Source organism: Emys orbicularis, chromosome 3 (assembly GCF_028017835.1).
Source record: "Emys orbicularis isolate rEmyOrb1 chromosome 3, rEmyOrb1.hap1, whole genome shotgun sequence".
In the NCBI taxonomy this organism is placed as follows: Eukaryota; Metazoa; Chordata; order Testudines; family Emydidae; genus Emys; species Emys orbicularis.
The window spans coordinates 137802693-137820703 of NC_088685.1; the positions used below are offsets into that span (position 1 = coordinate 137802693).

The 18011-nt window shown below is 45.1% G+C and overlaps 1 protein-coding gene across 1 annotated transcript in view; it reads right to left on the bottom strand.

The window, feature by feature from the left end:
- Window positions 1–11313, bottom strand: part of NID1 (nidogen 1) — an 80970-nt gene extending 69657 nt beyond the window's left edge. The window contains exon 1 of the mRNA XM_065401136.1: window positions 11101–11313. Coding sequence (XP_065257208.1) covers window positions 11101–11313 — 213 coding nt within the window. The remainder of the gene's footprint in view (window positions 1–11100) is intronic.
- Between the last annotated feature and the right edge of the window lie 6698 nt (window positions 11314–18011).

Below are 18011 nucleotides of genomic sequence, written 5' to 3' on the forward strand. Positions count from 1 at the left end.
TTAAATATTACGGAGCACCAAGCAGACACGCTCCAGGCGATACTAGCTTTGAAAACCAAGCACTTCCAAGCCCGCCCTCCCCTGCAGCTGCTGTCGCAAAATTCTTTCCCATGCTCCCCCCAGACACCGCCAACACACTCTTATCAACCTCCTGGCTCCAGTCTATATCCGCAGCATTCCACTGCTCCCCCCTCACAGTCCAGCACTGCGGACTCCCACTACCCACCGCACTCAACACCCATCCCTCTGCAGTTTGGCCCTGCTGAAGTACAGTACCCGCTGCACTGTACTCCAAAGGAGAAGATTGGATATGATACCTGGACATACACAAATCTTTAGCCATCCTGGGACCCCACCTCTTCTTGGGACCTTCCCTTCCGCCATGTCCCTCACTGCTGATGGGTTTTTTTGTTTGCCTCTCTCCTCCGGTTGTTTTTTAATACAAGAATTGTTTTGGTTTGAAAGCAATCTTTATTCTATTAACTGAAAGCAAACAGAGCCCTGCAAAGCAACAGACAATTATGTTAAGTCTTCATATTGCATTGTCTGCACCAATCACCTCCTAACTTTACAAGCACTGCACTCCCGAGCATAGCAACAAATATTAGTGGCTTTCAGCTTCAAATTGCTGCCTCAAGGCATCCCTGATCCTTATGGCCCCACGCTGTGCCCCTCTAATAGCCCTGGTCTCTGACTGTTCAAACTCAGCCTCCAGGCACTGAGCCTCAGTGGTCCAGCCCTAAGTGAAGCTTTCACCCTTCCCTTCACAAATATTATGGAGCATAGGTTGTAAGCATAGGAATATTGTCATCGGCCAGGTCCAGCTTCCCATAGAGGCAGCGTCAGCGGGCCTTTAAACGGACAAAAGCACACTCAACAGTCATTCTGCACTTGCTCAGCCTGTTGTTGAACCGCTCCTTGCTGCTGTCAAGTTGCCCCGTGTATGGGTTCATAAGCCACGGCATTAAGGGGTAGGCAGGGTCTCCCAGTGGGCATTTCAACTTCCCCTACGGTGATCTTCATGTCCGGGAAGAAAGTCCTGCTTGCAGCTTCCTGAACAGGCCAGTGTTCCAAAAGATGCATGTGTCATGCACCTTTCCGGACCAGCCTGCGTTAATGTCTGTGAAATGCCCACGGTGATCAACAAGCGCCTGGAGAACCACTGAGAAATACCCCTTGCGATTAATGTACTTGGTGGGTAGGTGGTCTGGTGCCAGAATTGGAATATGCATGTCATCTATCACCCCGCCGCAGTTAGGGAAGCCCATTTGTGCAAAGCCATCCACAATGTCACGCACATTGCCCAGTCATGGTCTTTCGGAGCAGGATGCGATTAATGGCCCTGCACACTTCCATCAACACGAGTCCAACGGTCGACTTTCCCACTCTGAACTGGTTCGATGGATCGATCGGTAGCAGTCTGGAGTAGCCAGCTTCCACAGTGCAATCGCCACGCGCTTCTCCAATGGCAGGGTAGCTCTCATTCTCATGTCCTTGAGCCGCAGGTCTGGGGCGAGCTCATCACACAGTCCCACGAATGTGGCTTTCCTCATCCGAAACTTCTGCAGCCACTGCTCGTCATCCCAGACGTGCATCACGATGTGATCCCACCACTCAGTGCTTGTTTCCCGAGCCCAAAAGCAGTGTTCCACTGTGATGAGCACCTCCGTGAATGCCACAAGCAATCTCGTGTCGTAGCTACTACGAGTGGCGAGATCAATGTTGCACTCCTCTTGCCTTTGTAGTTTAAGGAATAACTCCACTGCCACTCATGATGTGTTGGTCAGAGCGAGCAGCATACTGGTCAACAGTTCGAGATCCATTCCTGCAGCCCGAAGAAGCAGGGTGCGCAATACACAAACCATTGAAAGGTGGCGCCAAATGCAGACAGTAGTACAGGGATTGCTAGCATGCGAAGCAATGCATCAGGGGCATTGGGACAGGACCCAGGATGCCCCGCCACCCCCTCCGCCTTCCAACAGCTCTTAGTGGTGGAAGAGGAAGAAATGCTCTGTGGGATAGCTCCCCAGAGTGCAACGCTAGGGTTACCATTCGTCCGGATTCCCCTGGACATGTCTGGCTTTTTGAGCTAAAAATAGCGTCCAGGGGGAATTTGTAAATGTCCGGACCCGCCTCTCCCCCCTCCCCCCCCAATGCAAAGCGCGCGCAGCTAACAGGGCAGCCGGCCGGATGGTGCCACTTACATGGGGCTCCGACAGCCAGAGAGAGCCCCTCCTCCCCCCTGCAGCAGCGCTCCCTCCCTCCCTCCCTCCCTGCATTCGCAGATCACCTCTGGCAGTCTGGAGCTCCTCCCCCGCTGCTGCCCAGCGTTCGGGGACGAGCGGCTCAGGCCGTTCCTGAGCAAGTTCACAGAGACATTAGGCGAAGGCCAACAACAAGGGGGCCAGGGGGTCGGAGAAGGGGCAGGGAGGTTCTGGAGGGGGCAGTCAAGAGACGGGGGGGGGGGGTCGGGAGTTCGGGGGGGGGCTTTCTGGGGGGTGGGGGTGTGGATAAGGTTTTGGGCAGTCAGGGTACAGGTAGGGGGTAGGGTCCTGGGGGGCATTTGGGGGGGGTCTTAGGAGGGGGCAATTAGGGGACAAGGAACAGGGAGGCTTAGGTAGGGGGTGGGGTTCTGGAGGGCAGTTAGGAGCAGGGGTCCCAGGAGGAGGCAGTCAGGGGACAAGGAGCGGGGGGGAGGGTTGGGAGTTCTGGGGGGGGCTGTCAGGGGGTGGGGAGTGGTTGGATGGGGCGTGGGAGTCCCAGGGGTCTGTCTGGGGGTGGGGGTGTGGATAAGGGTTGGGGCAGTCAGGGTACAGGTAGGGGGTAGGGTCCTGGGGGGCATTTAGGGGGGGGTTTTAGGAGGGGGCAGTCAGGGGACAAGAGACAGGGAGGCTTAGGTAGGGGGTGGAGTCCTGGGGGGCAGTTAGGGGCAGGGGTCCCAGGAGGGGGCAGTCAGGGGACAAGGAGCGGGGGGAGGGTTGGGGGTTCTGAGGGGGGGAAGTGGGAGGGGCAGGGCTAGGGCAGGATGGGGCGGGGCCAGGGCAGGACAGGGGCGGGGCTCCTCCCGTCCTCTTTTTTGCTTGCTGAAATATGGTAACCCTAGCAATGCTCCGAATACCGCTGCAAGTGCCACAAGTGTGAACATGCTATTGTGCAGGCTGTTGACAGTGTGAACACACAACAGTGGTTTCCCTTTAGCGCTCTCTGAGCGGCGCTGTAACTGCTGGTGATGAAACTCCGCAAGTGTACACATACCCTTAGTTTAGAATTTAACTAGAGAATTTAGGATTGACCTACACATAACCTTGCACCAAAATAACTAACTCAATTTTAATTTTGTTATTTTGGTGCAAGTCTGTGTGTGGACACTTATTTCAGGCTATAAGTGCCCTGTTTTGATTGACAAGCAAAACTGAAATTCAACATCAAGACTGCTCTAACTTAACTTGGATCCAACAACCCACTAGGAACTCTTCTGTAACTGCAGAAACCAGAGCCCGGCATGCTTTTGCAACAACTTCCAGTCCCAGATATGCCTTCAGTACATCCCCAGAGGCTACAAGGGAGTGGGGACACAAAGCCATTCTGTTAGCTATATGCCACCCAGGGAATCCTTTTATATCAGGGTATTTCCCAGGCCTGGGTTCTGTCAGGTTTACAACCCCTATATGCTGCTCAGCCATGGTGAAATGGAGAATCTGAACCATTGTCTGGCAAAAGCTTAATCTTACAACTGGCATAAAACAACCCAATGTGTATTTCTTGTTTATTGATCATTTTCAATGCAGATTTGTAACTGAAACATAAACAAAACCACATTCATGTTCAGGTTGCCCCAGAGGTAACACTTAAAAGTTGAATTGGTTCCATAAGAAGTTCCATTGAGGGCACACCATTCACAGAAATGGTGGCCTCAGGGACAAAGAAAAGTAAATGAAAACGGTGAAAAATAATGCAAGATATCAGGGGCAACAGAAACATATATATTTAAGGATTTTGAATGACATTCTCACAGAAAGAACTGCAGATGGAGCCTGAAGATTCGCTGCCACAAGCAAAGTAGAAAATATCATTCTGAAGCCTCCAATGACTGCCAGGGGTTTCCTGATTAGCAATCCGTCTGCGCAGGGTCAGCATTTAACCTATAGTTTGTCATATATCTGGGATGTGGTTACACATGAATGATTGGTTTAACTTAGCAAATAGCTAACTTTAGTTCATCAAAAAATGAAGTGGCTAGTGCGGCTGTCACCAGCCAGCTGCTTGGGCAGCCCTGTGGTCAGCCACACTGGCCGCTGCAGCAGTCACAGAGGTCCCAGAAAGTCACGGAATCCATGACTCCTGCAACCTCTGCGACAGACACGGAATCCTAGTCATCAGCGGTATTAAAATATTTATCTATATTATATGGACAGTGTTTAATTTTCTTTATAATCTGAATAAGCAAGATGGGGGTATGTGGAGGAGCAATTTACTAACTGTGGCAAATTTACTATGTCAATTTCTCCTCTATCTAGACTAAATATACTCCCAAGGAATATACATGCATCTTTCAGGGGTCACAAATTCATAGTTCATCTCCATTTTGGACAAAAAAGGCAATTTATGTGATTCCCAGATTATCACAGAAATCTAAAATAACGTTGGGAGAGGAGCTACCAAACATACATAATCAAAGCTATTCAAAATGATGGAATAAAGACTAGAGACAAGAGAGACAACTTTAAAGCTATGCTTGTCTCTCTCCAGCCGTTAGGTGCTTGCTTCTGAACTCTTAGGATATGTCTACACAGCAGCAGGGAGCATACTTCCAGTGTGGGTAGACAGATGTGCTAGCTCTACTCAAGCTAGTGCAGTGGCTCTCAAACTTTTTTACTGGTGACCCCTTTGACATAACAAGTCTCTGAGTGCGACCCCCCTTATGAATTAAAAACACTTTTTTATATATTTAACACCATTATAAATGCTGGAGGCAAAGCGGGGTTTGGGGTGGAGGTTGACAGCTCGCGACCCCCCCATGTAATAACCTCGCGACCCCCTGAGGGGTCCTGACCCCCAGTTTGAGCTAGTGTGTTAAAAATAGTGTGTTAAAAACAGCGGCACAGGCTAGCCTCCCAAGCATGTAGCCAGAGAGGACTGGGTTGGTTTGTACTTGGGTGGCTGATCTGCTGCCTGTGCTGCTGTGGCCAGGGTGCTATTTTTAGCATGCTAGCTCGACCACAGCTAGCATGTGTCTGTCTATCAGCATCTGGGAGGGCACTTCCCAGGGTGATGTAGACTTACCCTTATTTCCTAGTTTGTCATAAACTGATAGGGTTGCTGTCAAGTAATTTGTAGGTTTCTCAAAAAACAATTGAATATTTTCATGTTTTGTTTTTCAAAGGAGATGTTTTGTTCAGATTTAACCATTACCCTGCATTATATGCAACCAAACATTGTACAATTGTTCTACTGCAAAAGAACCAGACTATTGAAACACTGAAAAACAGGTTTCAGAGTAGCAGCCGTGTTAGTCTGTATCTGCAAAAAGAACAGGAGTACTTATGGCACCTTAGAGACTAACAAATTTATTAGAGCATAAGCTTTCGTGGGCTACAACCCACTTCTTCGGATGCATATAGAGTGAAACATATATTGAGGAGATATATATACACACATACAGAGAGCATGAACAGGTGGGAGTTGTCTTACCAACTCTGAGAGGCCAATTAAGTAAGAGAAAAAAAACTTTTGAAGTGATAATCAAGATAGCTCAGTACAGACAGTTTGATAAGAAGCAAGTGTGAAAATACTTACAAGGGGAGATAGATTCAATGTTTGTAATGGCTCAGCCATTCCCAATCTTTATTTAATCCTGAGTTGATTGTGTCTAGTTTGCATATCAATTCCAGCTCAGCAGTCTCTCGTTGGAGTCTGTGTTTGAAGTTTTTCTGTTTTAAGATAGCCACCCACAGGTCTGTCATAGAATGGCCAGACAGGTTAAAGTGTTCTCCTACTGGTTTTTGAGTATTATGATTCCTGATGTCAGATTTGTGTCCATTAATTCTTTTGCGTAGAGACTGTCCGGTTTGGCCAATGTACATGGCAGAGGGGCATTGCTGGCACATGATGGCATATATCACATTGGTAGATGTGCAGGTGAACGAGCCCCTGATGGTATGGCTGATGTGATTAGGCCCTATGATGATGTCACTTGAATAGATATGTGGACAGAGTTGGCATCGGGCTTTGTTACAAGGATAGGTTCCTGGGTCAGTGTTTTTGTTCAGTGATGTGTGGTTGCTGGTGAGTATTTGCAATTGGCCTCTCAGAGTTGGTAAGACAACTCCCACCTGTTCATGCTCTCTGTATGTGTGTATATATATCTCCTCAATATATGTTTCACTCTATATGCATCTGAAGAAGTGGGTTGTAGCCCACGAAAGCTTATGCTCTAATAAATTTGTTAGTCTCTATGGTGCCATAAGTACTCCTGTTCTTTTTACTGAAAAACAAATATTAGAAACCGAGCAGTCTGGATTCCTGGTGTAAAGTGAGTCAAGTGCACAGAATAAGCTCTTATTATAAGTAGTGAAAAGTTGTTTTTTAAATTTCAAAATTTAAGAATTAATGCATTTTATTAACATACGTAAGGAAATTTGTTTTTTTAAGTATTATTTAACTTGACCATGTCCCTTTAAACTCATATAAATACACATTTTTATTAATGTCAATATAACTAAGTGAAAGCCCAAAAATGGATATATGTATTATAGTTTCAAAAAGAAGTATTTTTATTAAAAAAAGACAAAAAAGCTGAAGGTTTGTGTTGTCCAAAGACAGTAACAGCTGTACAGGTTTTTTTTGCCTTTTAGGGTATTACTCTATTTAAAATGACAGGAAGCAGTGGCAGATTTTTTTTAGCATTTTAAACTGCTGGATTACACATTGCTAAATTACATTTATGGTTTGTAGTAAAACATACCAGACACACTATATACAGCTCTATCTTGTTTAGTCAAATGGGGCAGCAGTGAGGGGGGTAGAAAAATGACACTGAATACTTTTGTAAAATCAAATTTTCAAACAAATAAGTGATTTTTTTTTTGAGTTTAATTACCAGACATTGTGGGGACATGACACTTTCTGCAAACAAATAAGGTTGGTTGTTTGCATAACTCAGTGCTGGTATAGTTAAAGCAACAAAACTTTCTAACGTAAACAAGGCCAAAATTTAAAAGTATAAATTAAAGAGTGTACAAATGTAATAAAACAAATTAAATCAAGTTCAGTTAAAAGACTCCTTTCCAAAAGGAAACCACCTCAGACCTCTCTAAATCATCCCTCAGATGATATCCACTATACTAGGGGTCGGCAACCTTTCAGAAGTGGTGTGCAGAATCTTCATTTATTCACCCGCTGCCGGTCTGGGGTTCCATCCGCCGGCTCCTGCCAGCCGGGGTCCTGGCCACCGGCCCCGCTCAGCCCGCTGCTGGCCGGGGGCTCCATTCACCCAGGCCGGCAGCGGGCTGACCGGGACCAGCGGCTGAGACCCCGGCTACCAAGGGGCCGGCGGCCGGAACTCCAGACCGACAGCAGTCTGAGCAGGGCCAGCGGCCAGAACCCCAGACTGGCAGTGGGCTGAGCGGCTCAGCCCGCTGCCGGTCTGGGGTTCCATCCGCCAGCTCCTGCCAGCTGGGGTCCTGGCCACCGGCCCCGCTCAGCCCGCTGCTGGCCGGGGGCTCCGTTCACCCAGGCCGGCAGTGGGCTAAGCGGGGCCAATGGCCGGGACCCCGGCTGGCAGTAGCGTGCCAGTAAAAATTGGCTCGCGTGCCGCCTTTGGCACGCGTGCCACAGGTTGCCGACCCCTGCACTATACAAATACATAACTGTTTCATTGTGTCCTATCAAACTGATGGTCAGAGCAAAAAGGGCTGGAGCTAAGATTTAGTTCTAGATTAGAAGGTCCTTCACTGAAATGCCTATGGACTATTAGTTCAAGCACCTCATTTTATCTCAACTGTTAGAATATATATACAGAATTACATTTAATGAAACCTACATTAATAAACATTAAGATTGCAAAAATAAAGCACTCAAAAGTTAAGAATAATATGGAAAGCATTTCTTATCGAGTATAAAGAAATGCACATTTCATCACAACAACCTAAACTCTGACCCAAGAATTTTTAATGTTTAAAAAAAAATGATTTCAGGGATTCTATAAATTAGTATATTATCAGTTAATATATTTATCAACTAGCAGTACTTTTTTGTAAGTTCCGTTTCTCAAGAGTAATATTGTATATGTAGTTTAATAGAAAAAAGTATAAAACAATTTTGGTAAAATTCCTTCACATGGGCACTCAATTCCAGAACATTTTTTTTTATTCCAAATAATCATTCTGGCTGTACGATGGACAAAATGCCAGATAATTAAACTAATCCAATTTATAATGGCTCTTGTGAGGGTCTGCCTCATTCAGTGTGCACCTGACAAGATACTCATGTTCTTTGGAAGGTTCAGTTACTAAGCATGTCTGTGCAGCACTCTTAAAGTGTGATCTTATAAGGTTCAGCTTTAACTGAACCAGGTTAACATGTGTTAAAGACAGGGTAGTGTGCCTTGTCAACAATAGGCTTTTAAAACACCTCAGGTCTCTGACAAGATCTCAAAGGAAAAAAGACAGTCACTGAGGGCATGTCTACACTTATCTCCGGAGTGATCGAACCAGCGGGGGTCGATTTATCGTGACTAGTGAAGATGCGATAAATCGACTGCCGAGCACATTCCCGTCGACTCCGGAGCGAGACGCGTAGGCGGAGTCGACAGGGGAGCGTCAGCAGTCAACCTACTGTAGTGAAGACACCGTGGTGAGTAGATCTAAGTACGTCGACTTCAGCTACGTTATTCACATAGCTGAAGTTGCATAACTTAGATCGATCTCCTCCCCCTAGTGTAGACCAGGCCTAAGCAATAGTCTAGGCCAGGTTCTGCTGCCATATTAACACATGGATATCAGTATCAGTCTTCACTTTGAATGTCAATAAAAGTGTTAAAGTCACTGCAAGTTCAACACTGAAAAAAACTGAAAGATTGCACCATGCAAAGCTCATGAAAAGGAACACAGGACTGATTGCCATCATTGGTGATGCTGCAGTCCAAATAACCCCCCACCCCCTAGTGGCCTCACACTTTACACCGAACAAGTACCTCTGACCATAGGTTCTTCATGGAAAACACTGACTTATAATGTTCCTATGGGCAGACAGTTACGAGCACATTGTGGATGCTATCAGAATACAAACAGCAAACAACTGAAGGTACAGACTAGAATTCACATAAGAAAACCTTCAAGGTACCATCACCGCACCACTGTCTAACATGCTAACCAATACTGTCTCGTTGTTTCCTTGTACTGTCTGTACCCATCTGTTGTCTTTTGTCTTAAGACCTAAATTGGAAGCTCTTTGGAGAAGGGACTGTCTAATTCTGCAGCTCACACAACACATACAGTAGGAAAGTGATATTTCTTAGCTCCAGGAGAAGAAGCTAGTATTTCCAAATCTGTACACACTCTGGCTAAGCTGTTATGGGCCTTTTCCCGCTGCAGACCGCATATCCATGGCCTCCCAATACAGACTTGGCAATACAGACAATATATTTCACTAAAATCAGACAGAGCTACAGTATTTAGCAGTGGGTTGATCAGAAACCTGATATAAAATAAAATAAAGCTTTATGACCCTGTAAATTAGGATTTTATGACAAAACATATTAGAAATGTATGTCAATCTACAGCCAGGTGATATAGTTTTGAGTCAAGGTGCTAATGCAACTTAAGTAACACACCAGCAACAATCACCATATAAAGCATCAACTCGTTCCTTTCACTAGCAAGACAGACAGCCATAGAAGGCAATCCACCAAGGAATTCACACTGGTCACTTATTTTTAAAATCCCCTGGTATTTGAAGAAAAATTGATAGTCATCTTAGAATCCAGTGCAACAAAAACATCAACCTTGTCTCTCTTCTCACTACTCCTGGGGGAGAAGAAAGTCTGTTCTTGCCTAAGGGAACAAATTAACTCAAAAGTCTGATGAAGTGGGCTGTAGCCCACAAAAGCTTATGCTCCAATAAATTTGTTAGTCTCTAAGGTGCCACAAGTACTCCTGTTCTTTTTGCGGTTACAGACTAACAGGGTTGCTACGCTGAACCCTAAGGGAGACATTGGGCTAGATTAGTGGTTTTCAACCTGTGCCCGGTCTGTGTCTGTTTCAATCTGTGTCTAAGGGGTCTGCAAAAGGTTGTCCTTACTACAGAGCAGTGGTTTTCACCCTGTGGTCCACGGACCCCTGGGGGTCAGCAGATTATGTCTAAGATTTCCAAAGGGGTCTGCATCACCACTTGAAATGTTTTAGGGGTCCACAAATGAAAAAAAAGGTTGAAAATCACTAGGCTAGATTCTCTCTGATGTACAGCAGCCCAGTTCCACCGAAGTAACTGAATTTACACCTGCTGAGGATCTGACTCGGAGAGTTCAGATCTGCACTGGTAAGTTTTGCATTTAGCCTACGCCCTGCAGTGGAACAAACCCCCGGAAATCCAGGCAACAAAAGCACTTTCAGGGAGGGAGCTACCCAGCCGAGAAAGGCGGGGGGCCATCTGCTTTTCATTGGGTTTGTCGTTACCCAAGTTTTCCAGCTCGGAGACCTCCCCACGTCCATTCCCTTGGCCTATTGTACAGCGCCTTATCCCGGGACGCGGCAGCGCTCGGCTCCGCGGCCGGGCACCAGCCAGAAAGGAGAGAAAAAGGGGGATCTTCTACGTGCTGAACCCGAGCGGCTCGGCAGTGGGTCACTCGGCGGAGCCTCTCCCGGGGGAGGGCTGCGCTACAACGGCTGCGCTGGCCGCTAGCGAACGGAGCAGCCCCGCCTGGCCAGTCCCGCTCCCCGCGGAGCTGCGCAGCTCTGCCCCGGAGCCTCCCCGCTGCGCGCCCCGCACTTCGGTGCCCCGCTGCCAGAGACCAACCCAGTTATCTGCCTCGCCCCAGCCCAGTGACTCGCGGCAACCCCCACCCCCACCCCCGCTCCCCTCGGCCCCCAGCCCCGCACTCACGTAGAGGGAGCCGACGCTGGAGCCGTAGAAGCGCAGCGGGGTGCTGAGCTCCAGGGGCAGGGAGCTCACGTCGTCCCCGAGCTCCAGCTCCGCGTCACCCCGCTCCGCGCCGAAGGGGAAGAGCAGCCCCCCGCGGGGCAGGCAGCCCCCGGGCACGGCCTGCCCCAGCAGCGCCCACAGCAGCGCCCATCCCCAGCTCCGCCCGGGGAACATGCTCTCCTCGCCCGGCGCCTCCCTGCACAGCGCGCGGCAGCAGCTCCAGCGCGGGCGGCGGATCTGTGAAGCCCCTAAAAAGTTTTAAACCCAGCCAGAGCTGGGGTGGGGAGAAGAGAGGGGGACTCATGAGGGGCTGAGGAGCAAACCAATGAACAAAGCAGCTCAGAGAAAAACAGCCAATCACAATTAGAGGGGAAAGGCTCCCCCACCCCTCACTGCAATCCCAACCCCATCAATACGTCTCTTTCGTACCAAGAAAATAATTCAAACAAACAAACAAACAAACAAACCCATCAGCCTGAGTCCCCCCCCCCCCGTTAACCCTATCCTCGACCCCAGAAACTCAAGGTACCCCCCTACTCCCATGCCAGCCACAGTGGGCCACAACTCACCCGGCCAATAACATCTCTTTTCCTTTGCAGTTGAATTGTTTATTGTAAGTTTAGAAAATGAAGCAGATCTCCTGTAACGCGTTCCCTCCTACTCTCATGTTGATGCAGTAATTCTCTTAAGAAAACCAACGAAGTTCCCTGACTGTTGAAAATACAACAGATTCCAACAACGAGCGGTAGTGCTCATGTGCAGAGCAGCAGCAAACTCAGAAGAAAAGTAGATAGTACATTTCCCAAAAGAGAGAAGAAATTGTAAAACATTGCTTTTCACGCTATTTCTGTTCTTATGTGGAAAAAATGTATATACAACAAATACATATGGGAAAGGAGAGGGATAACTCATTTTCTTGTACACTTTGTCTTTCTTAACTTTGGAGTTTAGATCAGGCAGTTCAGTTTATCTGAGACAGACAGAACTCTGTACTTCGACTATGAGTACTCATAATTTTGCAGGGATGCTTCCATATCCCACCAGATTAGGCTGTTCTTCTGATGTGGCAACAAATCCTTCTCTTGTCTGAATTTAGAGGCATAAGAACTCTGGGAAGCTGGAGGATTCTTGGAATGAATAAGAATTTGATAAGAAGTTTGGATATTTAAATATTTGTGTCTGTATATTTGCATCAGTAATGTCAGTGATGTCATACATTCTTTGACCCTGAGTCTGGATTTTTTAAAAGTTCTTTTGATTTAGCCAATATTATCTGCGACATATGAATATTTTCACCTTTTGTGCTGTTTCCATTGTGTATGAATATTGAGGTGTATTTTATTTAAAGTGCCCTGTTGAGCATCTTTACTGACATCTGGAAGAGGGATAAAAAAGCATGCACAAAGGTTACTTATTATCTTGGGAGACATTACAAACACCAGTCAGAATTGAGAAATTATGCAGTTTTCGATTAAAAAATGAGGGCAAGAAATATATTCAGAATCAACCTGGAATTCCACCAGCTAATATATCACGGGGGAAATATAATCCAAAACAGACATGGACACAAGGTTTTCAGTAGATAGCAAATTAGATATGATAGTTTACAAAGCAATGCAGTGTCAAAAAATCTAATGAGATTTTGTGCTGCATACGAGCAGGCATTATTATGTTAGACTAGGGAGATGATTGTCCCTTTATGGATATGGTGACACTATTTTATTAGATCATTTCTGAGTATTTCAATGCCAGAAAGATACATATTAAAAAATCTTGGAGGGAATTCAGAGAAAATCAATAACAATTATTAGAGGACTAGAAGGAATGACATATAAGGTATTAGTAATGAACTACTTAGGTATAGGTTTCAGAGTAGCAGCCATGTTAGTCTGTATCCGCAGAAAGAATAGGAGTCCTTGTGGCATCTAAGCTTATGCTCAAATAAATTTGTTAGTCTCTAAGGTGCCACAAGGACTCCTGTTCTTTTTACTTATGTATACTGTAGCTTGGCCAAATGACAACTGCAAGGGGACTTCATTACCATCTTTTGTTATGGATAAGATCACCCTCCAGTGCACATACGAAGGGCATAAATACCAAAGAGGGGGAGGAATTATTTGGGGTGGTCCCAACTGTCATAAATGGGAGTGACAGGATCAAAATAACTGAAGGAAAACATGATCTGAGTATTAGAAAATGTTTCCTAACAGTGAGATTTATATTCAGAAAATCACAGATTAGACATGGTGGAAGCCCCATCCCTGGAGTCACTTAATGCTAGACTGGATAGAATATTGAAGACTCTGTTGTAGGGAACAATCCTGCATTTACCTTTGGGGAAAAGGACCAGATGATTCAATAGATTTTTTCCATCTCCAGCTTCTATGATTATAGATCTTCAGACAGGTCATATATCCATACAAATTATAATCTCCTGAAGATTTCTGCTGCCTGAACATGAGGCTGTGGAAGAAGAGTGCTGCTGACTTCTCTCCAAAGGTCATCTTACATCACAGAACTCAGACTCCTCTTTCATTATTCTCATCAGGGTAAGGGAACTACAAGCTTCCCTCAGCAGTCACGTAATGCCAAGGATGTGAAGAGAGGACTACTGACATGGGCCTCCCATTGAAAGTCTTTTGCTGCCCAAAAAGGGTAGAGTAATCTGATGAATAGATCATCAAAAGATAAAGTGACCATAGTATATGTCTATGAGTATGTCTACACTACCCACCGGATTGGCGGGCAGCGATCAATCCAGCGGGGATCGATTTATCGCATCTAGTCTAAACACGATAAATCGACCCCTGAGCGCTCTCACATCGACTCCTGTACTCCAGCGCCGCGAGAGGCACAAGCAGAGTCAACGGGGGAGCGGCAGCAGTCGGCTCACCGCGGTGAAGACACCACAGTAAATTGATCTAAGTACGTCGACTTCAGCTATGTTAGTCACGTAGCTGAAGTTGCGTAACTTAGATCGATCCCCCCGTGTAGACCAGGGCTATGTCAATATGTAGAACACAATACAGTAGTCGCGGGGAAAAAGGATACAGAATAGAATGAGGGGGCTGATCACTAGGAAGGATGGAACTGAGGCCTGTTGAGAAGGAAATTTATTTTCAGAGGGGCAGGCCATGGGAATCTTAGAAGGTCACACGGAAGGAGGGGGCTTGAAGAAAGATCTCAGACAGCCTCATAAAGTTTAAGTAACACTAGCTTGACATGTGAATGTTGGCCTGTTTATTTAAGTTGAACCTCTGAACCTTTTGGGATTCACCCATCATAAATCTAAATATGTCTATGTCACAATGGAGAACACAAAAGCCAGGAGAGAGGGGGGGAAAAGGATACAATATAGCAAAATTCTATATGGAGAGAACAACTCACTTTTGCACCCTTGGCAAAGTCAGATGCCCAGGGGAACAGAGGCACACAAAGGGCAATGTCGTCCCTCATCCTACACACATGTGCAAGGGAGTAAAAGGTTATAAGTAGATCTGGGTGAAATTTTTCAGGAGAATAGTTTATTCATTGAAAAATGCAGTTTTGGTTGACCCAAAATTATCCACAAGTTTGACTGTGTGTGTGTGTTCCGCCTTATAACCATTAGTCCAACGCTTAGGGCACATACCTAAGATGTGGGAGACCCAGGTTTGAATCTCCATATAACAGGGACTTGTACTCAAATCTCCCTCCTCCTAGGTGAAGCATCCTTACCACTAAGCTAGAAGCTATTTTGGGGTGAGTTGCTCTCAATCCCTCTATTCCACGGTGTATAAATATTAAAATATTCATTGTGCCAAAAAGAAAGCAAGTGAGACTGACTCTATAGCCTGGTGATTAAGGCACTCACATGGGGGGTAGGAGACATGGATTTAAACCTCTCTCTCCCTGATTCATAGAAGGGAATAAATGATTTGCAAGAGCTAACGTGTGAAGTCACTATGGGGTTGTATCCAGATATATTTGCTAAAGAGAATCATGCAACTCCCAGACAATTGATCTGGAGTTAGGTACATTTGGGAGGATGTCAGAATGCCATTGACCCTCACATAAGGCTTTTGATTCACAATAAAACCTTCCATAAAGCACCTTTCATTCGGTATGTCTACACTACAGGGCATAGCCCCATAGTGTAGACATGGCCTACACCAAGAGAAGGGGTTTTCCACTGGTGTAGGAATATCACTTCCCCAAGCAACAGTAGCGAGATAGATGGAAGCATTCTTCTGTCGATCTAGCTACATATTCACTGTGTATAAGAATGGCATAGGTACGACACACAGTGATTTTTAATATCACTGAGAGATGTAGTTATGTCAACCTACATTTTAAGTGTACACGACACCGGAGACACATAATGTGCAGATCAGATGGCAGATTTTTGGCATCTATGGCAGATATTACAACAACCAATCATCATAGAACAAATTAATCATCCACATCTCATTTCTTTTATAACAAGCACATTCAGATGCACACATTATGTCCCCGTTCCTGCAAAGATTTATGCTTATGCTTAACATTAAGCACTGTAAATCCATTGACTTCAACAGTTAAGCACATGCTTAAGTCTTTGCAGGATCAGAGCCTAACTTTGAACTTTACATCTAATTTCTTGTACAGTCCTCAAAATCAATAGATATATTAAGGTTTCAGAAAAAGAAACCATAGGTCGAGTTATGCAATTATTTCCCACAAAACTATGAACACTTTTCCTCATTTAAGCAAAACTAGGATATAATCTGGGGGAAAGGATATGGGAAACAGAACAGAAAGAATATTGTCACCAAGGACAAAGTATCTGGCTATGTAAAAGTCAAGTATCACAAATATCTCAACTGTCATAAGGTCACATGAAAAATATTAAACTCCTTACCAAAAAAATTTCATCCATCCTATCTCCCATTGTCTCCCAAGGATGGAAGCCTACCTCAAGAAGAATAATAGGAAGTTTTGGGAAGTGGGAGAGGGTTGGGATGGAGCAACAATCTATTTTAAAACTCCATATGCTTGGCACAACAAAAAGTGCAGTATAACTATCTCAAGATTGGCCACTTTGTCACTATATGCAAATTTAAACTTTATGCAACAAAAGGCACAAAAGAGAGGCACTATGTACAGACTTCAGAATAAAAAAATGTGATTAGAGGAGACATGACAAAAGGTACAGTCAGTTTCTAACATATACAAAGAACTGATTGCGGTGAACAGAGATGAAGCAGTATTGTTCACAGAACAATGGGAATGAGATGTGAAAGGCAAATCAGAGTGGAACAATGGAAATAGATATGTAAAAGTTGTGCTTTATCTCCTATCTGCTGTGAAAAATTACTTCAAATTACTATGCTGTCTCATTGGTGTCTTATCCTATCAGACTTCGAAAGACAGACAGTAAACAAAAGGAAAATGTTCTAGACATCTTGTGGTCTGGAAATGAGGAGAGGAGATTTTATACATCTCACATTAAATCATCACTCAATCTAAAATTTGCCACCAAATCCAAAGCATCAGTAGGGGTCAGATCCTGCATTCTGTATTTACCCAAAACTTTCACTGCAGTAAACTGAGTGAGAGTTTTGGATGCACAAGGAATACTGTATCAAACTTTACATGTGTTCTAGCAGCAGACCCAAGGTGCTATTTCTGAACCTTTCAAGAGATGATCAACAAGGCAGCAAAGGTAAAGTACATGTATGGTATTAGTGGTGGCTAGAAATTCAATAGCAAATATTTGGAAAAAGAAGCATCCCACATGTGCCAAGCCTTGACATTTTGATTTAAGATTATTTAGAAAGTCTTAGTGAAGATTGAGATACTTGCTCATAATTTCCCACCCTACCCACCCCGGCAACCTATGCTAAGGTAATGCATGCAATAAAATAATAAATTATCTAAAGAAAAAAGTTTTTCTCAGCCTAAACAACTGTGAATAAGCAAAATGGGCCCTTAGACAGAACACTTATTGATTTTTCCCTTCCAACTAGCTGATCAAAGTTATTAGAGAAGGAAGAATATCTTTGGAAAACTGATTGCCTGAAGATCCATTTTAGATAGAGTCAATTTTGGAAAAGTCTTCATGTATTTCTCCACAGGTGATATTAGTAGCTGAGAAACACAATGTAGAGTTGTAATGCCAAAGGGGCACAAGCTAGCTTTTGCCCTCCAATGTTTATTTGTGTCTTGGAAGTGTCTAACTCTGTCTCACATCCTGTTTCAAAGGGTATGTCTACATGGCAAATTAAGGTATAATTGTAGTGCTGGTAGGCATATCCACACTAACTTTTAATCTAGTTGGTGCAGGTAACAAGAGTAGTGAGGATGTGATGGCACGGACAGACTTCAGTGTGAGCTAGCAACCCAAGTATGTATCTAGGGTCCTTGGCGGGTTTGTACCTGGGTTGGGTGGCTAGCCTGCACTGAAGCTCATACTTCCATGTCTTCACTACTGTTGCTACCCGCACTTGTTAGATTAAAGCAAGCTCAGGTAGGCCTACCCGTGCTACAGTTACACCTTAATTTGGGTGGAGACATACCCAAAGTTGTTTCCTTCTCTGTCCTGCTCTGTTGAAGTGCTATGGCTGGAGAGTACAGTGCAATCTGGGCCATATATTTTCTACAAGGTAAAATGCATCCACCCAGTGTCTTTGTATGTTGAATGAGGATCCTAGGGAAAGATAAAACTGATCCTTTTACCCGAATACACAGGTTAAAATGGATTCTATAGAGAAATGAGTAAGCGACAAGCATCACTAACTCAGACAGTTGCCAGTACAGCACAGAGCCTGGTAGAGCTCCATGATGCGAGAGAATGGATTTCCAAACAGGGGAAACTGAGGCTTTGGAAAATGCAACCTGGACCAACAGTCTCC